General features: G+C 50.0%; 1 protein-coding gene across 1 annotated transcript; it reads left to right on the top strand.

Annotated features, from left to right (window-relative positions):
• Positions 1-352: 352 nt before the first annotated feature.
• LOC309684245 (olfactory receptor 14A16-like) lies at positions 353-1291 on the top strand (the record flags this gene model as incomplete). The annotated part of the gene is made up of 1 exon (XM_082500181.1): positions 353-1291. The coding sequence occupies one exon, from the start codon at positions 353-355 to the stop codon at positions 1289-1291; it is 939 nt and encodes a 312-aa protein (XP_082356307.1).
• Positions 1292-10622: the final 9331 nt, after the last annotated feature.

Raw genomic sequence — 10622 nt, 5'->3', positions numbered from 1 at the left:
CCCCACAGCTGTGCTCTGCAGTCAGGTGAACTGGGAGCAACAATGCTGAAAAGCTCTTTGACGTTATGAGTGGGTTTAATATGAGATCACACCATGTTCCTATTTGCCTATTTCTGCAGGGTATGACTGACCCCTCCAGAGCTCACAGCAGAGTTCTCTGCTCCTTGGGGCACCCTCAGCCACCACAAAGCAGAGCTCACAAGAGGGACGTGCCAAAGGTCGTCTTTAATAGCAGAATGCAGTCACTGAAGCTTCAGAGAGATAGAGAGCAGTTTTTTTTCTTATAAAAGTCTTCACTATCTTTGAACTGCCTTTTCTTTCTTGGACAGTGCCCAATGCTTAGAGGCAGCAAATGTCCAACAGCAGCTCCATCACCCACTTCCTCCTCCTGCCATTCGCAGATATACGAGAGCTGCAGCTGTTGACCTTCTGGCTCTTCCTGGGCATCTACCTGGCTGCCCTCCTGGGAAACGGCCTCATCATCACCGCCATCGCCTGCGAACACCGCCTCCACACCCCCATGTACTTCTTCCTCTTCAGCCTCTCTGTTCTTGACCTGGGCTCCATCTCCACCACTCTTCCCAAAGCCATGGCCAATTCCCTCTGGAACACCAGGGCTATTTCTTACCAGGGGTGTGCTGCTCAGGCCTTTTTCTTTTTCTTTTTCATTTCAGCAGAGTTTTATCTTCTCACCGTCATGGCCTATGACCACTACATTGCCATCTGCCATCCCCTGCACTACGGGACCCTCCTGGGCAGCAGAGCTTGTGTCCGCATGGCAGCAGCTGTCTGGGGCAGTGTTTTTCTCTATGCTGTGCTGCACACGGCCAATACATTTTCACTGCCCCTCTGCCAGGGCAATGCCCTGGACCAGTTCTACTGTGAAATCCCGCAGATCCTCAACCTTTCCTGCTCACATTCAGATTACATCAGGGAAGCTGGGCTCCTTCTAGTTTGTGCCTTACTACGATTCGGGTGTTTTGTTTTCATTCTCTTTTCCTATATGCAGATCTTCAGGGCTGTGCTGAGGATCCCCTCGGAGCAGGGACGGCACAAAGCCTTTTCTATGTGTCTCCCTCACCTGGCCGTGGTCTCCCTCTTTCTCAGCACTGGAATGGTTGCCCACCTGAAGCCCCCCTCCATCTCCTCTCCATCCCTGAACCTGTTCGTGTCATTTCTGTACTCGGTGGTGCCTCCAGCAGTGAACCCCCTCATCTACAGCATTAGGAACCAGGAGCTCAAGGATGCCCTATGGAAACTGGCTCAATGGACATTGTTTCACCAACCCTAACCTTTCTCCCCTTCTCTGCACTTTTTTCTGGACTTTATCTTTGGCCAGGTGCCTAATTTTTTCCCTTCTGATAATCTTTCTTATAGATCATATTCTAGGCTTATACTACTTCTCCTCAGGCTTGATCATGTTGTGTCTGACACTTTCACATTACTGAATTAGACGAGCAATGTCCAATAGCAGGTCTTCAATAAAAGGGCATCTCCTGGGTGCAGTGCCTGAAGCCTGGACTCTTCCTCCAGAGTTACTGCCAAAAAAAATGCTGCACAAATTTCTCTTTTAAAGTGTCTGCTCTCTTTGCGTTCTTCCTCTGTTTGGGGTTAAGCACACGGTACCCTTGGGTTCTATTGTATCAAGAGTTCTGTTTCTACAGGCTCTCTGCTTGGTGTCCGATGGCAGAAGGTGGTGCGTGAGCTCCCAATGACCTCTGGCTGCATCCTGTATGACAGGACTGATGTCACGTAGAGGTCTCTCTGGAAATGAATTTGGAGAGGTCAGGAGAGGATGGGCACTGGCCACGTTTCCTGAGTTGGGAGTGGATGGAGACTCAGAAGGTGAAACACCCTCAAAGGTGAAGTCCCTCAAAAGTAAAGCATACAATCGGGGTACCCACAAACAAGTTCCATGGGAGTCAGTGGACACCCAGTAGGAAGAGGAAAGGGACACTGGTGAGATCATAGAATCATAGAATGGTTTTGGTGTGAAGGGACATTTAAGATCATCTAGCTGCAACCCTCTGCCATGGGCAGTAGAGCAGGTTTCTCAAAGCCTCATCCAGCCTGGTCTTGAACACTTCCAGGGATGGGGCATCCACAAGTTTCCTGTGCCTCACCGCCCTCAGAGTGAAAAATTTCTTCCTAATGTCTACATTAAGTCTCCCCTCTTCTAGTTTGAAGCCAATACGCCTCATCCTATCCCCACATGCCTTTGCAAAAATTCCCTCTCCAGCTTTCTTGTAGGCCCCCTTCAGATACTGGAAAGCTGCAATAATATGGGATACGAGATACGGGAGCTGCCTGCGGAAGCCCAGGGTGCTCGTGCTCTTCTGCCGAGTTTGGCCGGTGGAGGCAGAAAAGAGGGCATATGCTGTCGGGATTGAGCATCATCTACAATACGAACGTAGACCCAGCTCTCCCAGGGTCTCCTTGTCCATAATGTGCTCCAGGCCACAACCATCCTTCCAGCCTCTGCAGGACTCGCTCCAGTCTGCCAGAGTCTGTCTTGTGCTGGGGAGCCCCATACTGGGCACAGCAGAGCTGATGCGGTTCTGTGGAGGGTTATCTTTGACCAGCAGCCAGCCAGCCAACCAGCTGCTCACTCGCTCCCCCTCCTCAAAATGATACCAGGGGGAAGAACATGATGCTCTACTCGATGTGATGTCTTCTACAAATCATATGAATAAGCACTCTTGATTCCTTTGAGTCATTAAAAACACATTAACCAGTGCAGGTTGTGGTATAGACCCCTGCAGGACGCTACAAGTTACATCCCTCTGTATTCTGTATGTATTTCCAATCAGAACCTTGATCAACAAAGATGTTGAACATCACCAGTCCCAATACCAGCCCCTGAGGAACACCACTCATAACTGGTCTCCACTTGGACATGGAGCTCTTGACCCCAACTCTTTGAGTGTGACTTTGAGAAGTCGTGGCAGTTTGGTGAGGTTCCTGCTGACTGGAAAGGGGGAAACTTAACCCCTGTTTTCAAAAAGGGAAAAAAAGAAGACCCAGAGGTGAGGTGTATGGTCACAGACAGCAATGGCCGGTGTGTGGGACTGGTGTGGGACAATTTTCCTGGGGCAGGTTCTCCGGGGTGCCCAAGAAACATGGAACAGACCAGGCCTCTCTCTTTTGCACTCTTTCTGCCTTGCTTCCTTCACCATCTGCCAGCAGATCCAAGACTTTTTTCTTTGCCCCATTGGAGGGTCAGAAGCAGAAGAGCATAGAGGGATTGCACCTGCGGGGAGGAGCAGAAAGGAGAGGTGTCCTCAAACTGACCATCAGGGTAATCCATCCCATCTGCCTCATGCCCAATATAGAAGCTGAGGGATCAAAGGCTCAGCTCTCTTTCTTCAATGGTTGGTGTCCCAGGAAGGCTCTGGCTGTTTGTCTGCGTTTGATCTCGATCTATACATCCTGAATCCACTTCGCATCCATCACTGAGTTGAGTCTGGGAATTTCCCCATGCCTGCTGGTGATGTGATCATCATCATTCTGGGAGCTTCATCCAGTTTAGTGTATATTTAATTTCTTTTTAAAATTCTATTATTAATATTTCATTAAAGTAGTTGAGTTCCTTCTGAATCCATAAGTCTCTTTCTCTCTCTCTCCCTCCTCCCCTCAGAGAGAGGTGAGGGAGAGCGTCTGTCATTTGCTGCAGTGGCCAGTGTGGTCCAAACCACAGTAAAAATAAGGGAACTGCACTGTTGGACTGAAGGCAGTCCTTGCTCCTGCACACAGAATTCCATCAACAGATAACTCATGTTCATTTAATATTTGGTCTGCTGCCTCGAGGAATTGTCCCCGACACACCCTTGGCTGGACTGCAATAGCGTTTTGTCTGGGAAGCCTTCTGAAGGAACAGCCTCATCCCAGCTTCATTGCGTGGTCTGTAAACTGAGGGACAAACCCTGCAGTCAAAGTGGAAGGTTCGTGGGTGATGGTGGTGACTGCAATGACCCACCATGCAGCTTTTTGGTCTGGCTCGCTGGACGCTCCCAACCAATGGAACTCTGAAGGGCAGTAAATCTGGAATTGGAGCTTACAGAAAACACAGTGAAAATGCTTTATCTGGTTGGAGCAGCAAAATTTCTGTGAGTGTTTGCCCCTGTAAAGACAGTATGGGAACTGCACGGCATCAAATAGACCGTGCAGATTGAGCGGTGTGAGTAGAATGGTAGAATCATAGACTCACAGAATAGTTTAGATTGGAAAGGAAATTAAAGATCCCCTAGTTCCAACCCCCCCTGCCCTGGGCAGGGACACCTTCCACTAGACCAGGTTCTCCAAGGCCCATCCAGCCTGGTCTTGAACACCTCCAGGGATGGGGTAACCACAGCTTCTTGAGGAAACCTGGGCCAGGGGCTCACCACCCTCACAGTAAATTTTTTTTCCTAATATCTATTCTAAATCTCCCCTCTTCCAGTTTGAAGCCATTCCCCCTCGTCCTACCCCTACGTGCCATTGTAAAAAGTCCCTCTCCAGCTCTCCTGAAAGCTCCCTTCAGATACTGGAAGGCCGCTATAAGGTCTCCAAAGAGCCTTCTCTTCTCCAGGCTGGATGCTGATAGTCCAGGACCAGGCATCTGGCTGGGCATCTCTGCCACCCACCAGTCTTTTCCTCCATTTTAACAGTTAGAGAGGGAGCAGCCAGAAACAGACAGATAATGCACATGAACTCCAGGCTACGTGGCTGGTGCCATCATGAGGGTTTTTGCTTTTATGACAATAAAATATGAATATGTCCTTTTAGAGAGGGATGGGATCCACCCTTCTAGAAGAGGCAAGGGAATCTTTGGCAGCAGGCTGGCCAGCTTGGTGAGGTGGGCGTGAAACTGCCACATCCAGCTGGGCAATAACCACGGCCAACCGGAGCAGTGACAAATATTCCTTAGTGGACTCCCAAGGTGATATCCAGAAAGCCACCCACCTCCAGGGTGTGTATGACTGTGATGGATCCTCTTGCTCTCCTCCAGGGAAACCTGCATGGAATAGCTCTCATGACTGGAATGCTGTCACGGATGGCTGTGTACTTTTTTGGAAAGACAGGCCAGCAGGGTGAGGTGGTGGAGTTGCTTTCTACGGGACAGAGCAACTGGAATGTATTGAGCTCTGCCTGGGGGTCGATGAAGTATGTGTTGAGAGCTTATCGTTAAGAATTAAGGGACAGGCTAATCTGGGAGACACTGCTGTGGGTGTTTACTACAGACCACCAGATCAGGAAGAGGAAGGTGATGAGGCCTTCTACAGAGAGCTGGAAATAGCCTCACAATCACAGGCCCTGGTTCTCATGGGGGACCTCAGCCACCCCGATATTTGCTGGAGAAACAACACAGCCAGGCACACACAGTCCCGGAGGTTTCTGCAGAGCATTGATGAGAACTTTTTGACACAGTTGGTGGGGAAACCAAGGAGGAGAGGTGCCCTGCTGGACATTTTACTGACAAATAAAGGAGGACTAGTTGGGGATGTGAAGGCTGGGGGGAGCCTTGGCTGCAGTGACCGTGAGATGGTGGAGTTCCAGATCCTGCGTGGAAGAAGCAGGGCAAAAAGTAGAATTACAAACCCAGACTTCAGGAGAGCTTTGGCCTCTTCAAAGACATACTTGGAGGAATCCCATGGGCAAAGGCTCTAGAAGGACGGGGGGTGCAGGAGAGATGGTTAATAGAAAAGCTCCACTTCCTCCAAGCTCAAGATCGGTGCATCCCTATGAGTAAGAAATGAGGCAGAGGAGGCAGGAAATCTGCATGGATAAGCAAGGACCATCTGGAAAAACTCAGGTGCAAGAGGGTAGTTTACAGAGTGTGGAAAAAGGGACTGGCCACTTGGGAGGAGTATACAAACATTGCGAGAGTATGTAGGGATGCAACGAGGAAGGCTAAAGCCCACTTGGAATTAAACCTGGCAAGGGATGTCAAGGACAATAAGAAGGGCTTCTCCAAGTACATCAGTAGTAAAAGGAAGACTAGGGAAAATGCGGGCCTGCTAGTGAATGAGGTGGGTGCCCTGGTGGCGGAGGATGCAGAGAAGGAGGAGTTACTGAATGCCTTCTTTGCTTCAGTCTTTACTGCTAAGGCCGGCCCTCAGCAATCCCAGACCCTGGAGTGAAGAGAAAGAGTCTGGGAAAAGGAGGACTTTCCCTTGGGCAAGGAGGATCGGGTTAGAGATCATTTAGGCAAACTTGACACCCACAAATCCATGGGCCCTGATGGCATGCACCCAGGAGTGTTGAGGGACCTAGCAGATGTTATTGTGAAGGCGCTCTCCATCATCTTTGAAAGATTCCACTTCTAAAGAGGCATTAGTCCATTATCTCTCCACTAGTGCCTCTATAACAGTGTCTAACACTAGGTCAGAACTGAAACTCTCACAGCCTCTCTACAACAAAATGGCATCTCCTTTGTGCTATGCACAAACACTGGTCCTTTCTTCCAAAGCTGGTCTCAGGAGAAGGCTTGAGCGCTTGCATCTCCAAAAGAACTGTTGCTTTTAGGTTCTTTTAGAGCTTGAGGATTGGATTTAGGACCCACTCGTCAGCATGTAGTGACAGTGGAAGCAATGGCTGGTCACTGAGTGGCATAGCCAAGGCTGTCACGTGCAAGCCATGACCGACAACTTTATTCTCAAGTGGGAAACTGAGCCACTTGGAGATCCCCTGGGCTCTCAAAGAGCCGTGTATGCCTGGGGAAGGTAAAGAATGGAGCCCCACAAAGTGAGAAATCACCCAAGATGGAGTCACCAAGCTGAGTGGTGCTTTTGACAAGCGTGAGGGATGGGACGCCATCCAGAGGGACCTGGACAAGATGGAGAAGTGGGCCCGTTTAAACCTCATGAAGTTCAACAAGGCCAAGTGCAGGGTCCTGCACATGGGTTGGGGCAGCCTCTGATATCAGTACAGAGTGGGGGATGAAGGGATTGAGAGCAGCCCCGCTGAGGAGGACCTGGTGTAAGGGGCAATGAAAAGCTGGACATGAGCTGACAATGTGCGCTCGCAGCCCAGAAATCCAGCCATGTCCTGGGCTGCCTCAAAAGAAGCATGGCCAGCAGGGAAAGGGAGGTGGTTCTGCCCCTCTACTCTGCTCTCGTGAGACCCCACCTGGAGTACTGCATCCAGCTCTGGAGTCCTCAGCACAGGTGTCGTGGTTTAACCCCAGCCAGCAGCTAGGGCCATGCAGCCGCTGGTGCAGTTCTCCCCCTACCCCCAGGAGGAAATGGAGAAGAGGGAGAAAAAGAGGGGAAAGGGAAAGAAAACAAACAAACAACCAAACAAATAAAACCACCCCAAACTCGTGTTGTGGTAAAGACAGTTTAATAGAACAGTAACGAAAAAGGAAAACAACAAGAGCAACAACAATACTACTCCTGCTGCTACTAATGACAATACATGTCACTCTCTCCACTCAGTGAATCGGTACCTGCCTGAGCAGTCTTCGCGTGTACCCGCCCCCTGGCTGAACCCATCCAAATACTGAGCATGACCTCTATGGAATGGAATATTTCACTGCCCATTCCATCGTTCTCTCCAGGCCCCTTTGACCTTCTACAGAAAGCTGAAAACAAAGTCCTTGAAAAATATGAACAACACCTGGCGACAACTAAAACAATATGCATTATTGACATTCCTTTCTTACCAAATCTGAAACACAGCAGCCACTGGAAAGAAAATGAGAGTTGCAGTCAAGGGCTCCATGTCCAAGTGGCGAGCAGTGACAAGTGGCGTTCCTCAGAGGTCCTTACTGGGTCTGGTGCTGTTTAACATCTTTGTTGGTGACATGGATGTTGGGATGGAGTGCACCCTCAGCAAGTTTGCCAATGACATCAAGCGTGTGGAACAGTGGACATGCTGGAGGGGAGGGATGACATCCAGAGGGACCTGGACAGGCTGGAGAGGTGGCCTGCGCAAATCTCATGAAGGTCAACTATGCCAAGGGCAAGATCTTGCATGTGGGTCGGGGCAATCCCAAGCACAAATCCAGGCCGGGCAAAGAATGTATTGAGAGCAGCCCTGAGGGGAAGGACCTGGGGGTGTTGGTGGATGAGAAACTCAATATGAGCTGTCAATGTGTGCTCGCAGCCCAGAAAACCAACCGCATCCTGGGCTGCATCACCAGCAGCATGGCCAGCAGGTCGAGGGAGGTGAATCTGCCCCTCTACTCTGCTTTCATGGGATCTCACATGGAGTACTGCATCCAACTTTGGGGCCCCAACAAAAGAAGGACATGGACCTGTTGGAGAGGGTCCAGAGGAGTCCACGAAGATGATCAGAGAGCTGGAGCACCGCTGCTATGAGGACAGGCTGAGAGAGTTTGGATTCATCAGCCTGGAGAAGAGAAGGCTCCGGGGAGACCTTATAGCAGTCTGTCAGTTCCTAACGGTGCCTACAGAAAAGGTGCAGAGGGACTATTTATGAGGGAGTGTAGTGATAGGACGAAGGGTAATCATTTTAAACTGAAAGTGCGTAGATTTAGATTAGATATTAGGAAGAAATTCTTAATTCTGAGGGTGGTGAGGCACTGGAACAGGTTGCCCGGAGAAGCTGTGGTTTCCCCAACCCTGGTTCAAGGCCAGGTTGTATGGAGCGGTGATCAACCTGGTCTAGTAGGAGGTCTCCTTGCCCAGGGCAGTTGGAATTAGATGATAGTTAAGGTCCCTTCTCTCTAACCATTCCATGAGTCTATGATTCTAGCCTTCCAGGGATGCCTCCTTCCACTCACAGCTTCTCCCCACAGCAGCGTGGGCAGCTCTGTGGGCAGGCTGAGTGGGGATCCTGGCAGGGGGCAAAGTCCCTGCCATGGCACACAGGGGGCTCCCTGGAGTACAGGGACCCTGTTCTGAAGGACAGCCTGGGGCAACCCCAGCTGCACCCCTGAATCCATCCCCAGGAGAAGGCAGCCATCATGACCTTTCCCCCTGATGGCGCAGCAGGGAAGCTCTGCTCTGGAGCACGTCCTCCCTCTCCACCCCAGTGAAGCCAAGACAGACACCATGACAGCTCCTGTTGGTTATGGGATGTGCCACTTCTGGAAGACCTGTCCAAGACACTCATCTGCATTGACCTGCTGCCAGAGACTTACTGGGTTTCGGGTGCTGCAATGGATGGGTACATAGTTTTCAGTACAGACAGGATGGAAGGATTGGGAGTGGGGTTCCCTCAAAGAGAGGGAACAAAGTTGCTTTGATGTATGGAGATGTATGGCAAGTGACAAGTTGGGTGAAGCTTTGTGAGTGAGGGTCAGAGGAGGTGCTAGTAAAGGGAATATTGCGGTGGGAGATGAGGAAGCCACCATCAGGGTGGGGCAGCTGGCATAGTCTTTTCTAAGCACCCCAAGGAAGGAGAAGCTTGGTCCTCCATGGGGACTTTAATGACTCATCAATTTCTGGAAGGGGAACGTTGCAGGATGCAAAGAGAACAGTCAGTTTTGGGACAGCGTCTTAGCACAGCTGCCAGATGGGCCAACAAGGGTCATGCAAACCCAGATCTGATAGTACAAGCAAGCAAGAGCTGCTCAGGGATGTGGAGACGGTCAGTTGGGACCCAGAAATGATGGGATACGAGCTCCTGAGGGGAGTGAGGAAGGAGAATAGAAGACTGCAGGTGCCGGTCATCAGTGGAGCAGACTTTGGCCTTTTCTGAGGAGTTGTAGTGGGGACCCCATGGTCAGAAGCACTGGTGGGCAGCAAAGCTACGTATACCTGGTCTTCAAGGACAGCATCCTTCAAGCACAGCAAGCTTGTCCTGATTTGAGGCACAACAGGACTAGCTTTGTTCAGTAACTTTGCTTCTTAGCCAGGCCTCTTCTCACTACTGAAATTAACAGCATATTGTGCAGACAATGTTCGCTCTCAGAGTGATCAGGCCTATGTTTACAGCTGATGCCCAGGCATGGTATGCAGAGAGGTTTTTATCACACTTATTGCTATAACAACCAAGGCCAACCAACTTTGTCACTTGCCCTGTTGAAGTGTCGGAAGCAGAAAAGCGCAGTGGGGTCCCACCTGCAGGGAGGAGCGGACAGGACAGGTGGCCCAAAACTGACCAACAGGGTATTCCATCCCATCTGCCTCATGCTCAGTATAAAGCTGAGGGATCAAAGGGTCAGTTCTCTCTCTTCCTTCAATGGCCGACGTCTGGGGAGGACTCTGTCTGTTCGTCTGCCTTTGATCCTGATCCTGAATCCAGATCTGGAATCCAGTTCCTATCCATTACTGAGTCCAGTCTGGGACTTCCCCAGTGCCAGCCAGTGACGTGATTGTCATCTCGGGAGCCTGACACAGTTTTGTATAGATTTCATTATTTTCTTGTTATTTTATTATTAATATTTCAGTAACATAGTTTAGTTCCTTCTAAACTCATAAGTCCCTTTCTCTCTCTCGTGCCTCTTCTCGGTAGGGGAGAGCATCTCTCGTTCTGCCTGAGTGGCCAGTCCAACCAAACCTCAACACCTACTCATTCAGCCTCCGTTTGGAGAGGTCCAGTTGCAATATCATTTGGAAATTGCTGATATCACTTAATGCATAAGCAGAAAAATGAAGAAAAGTAGAAGAAAAAGAAATCTTTTTTTCTTTTCTTTCATTTTTTATATTTTTTCACTTCTGAAATCTCTCGCATAA

Source organism: Vanellus vanellus (assembly GCF_965231255.1).
Source record: "Vanellus vanellus genome assembly, contig: HAP1_SCAFFOLD_45, whole genome shotgun sequence".
NCBI classification, from domain to species: Eukaryota; Metazoa; Chordata; class Aves; order Charadriiformes; family Charadriidae; genus Vanellus; species Vanellus vanellus.
Note: the sequence above shows the minus strand (reverse complement) of the source record. Positions and strands in the feature narration are given on the sequence as shown.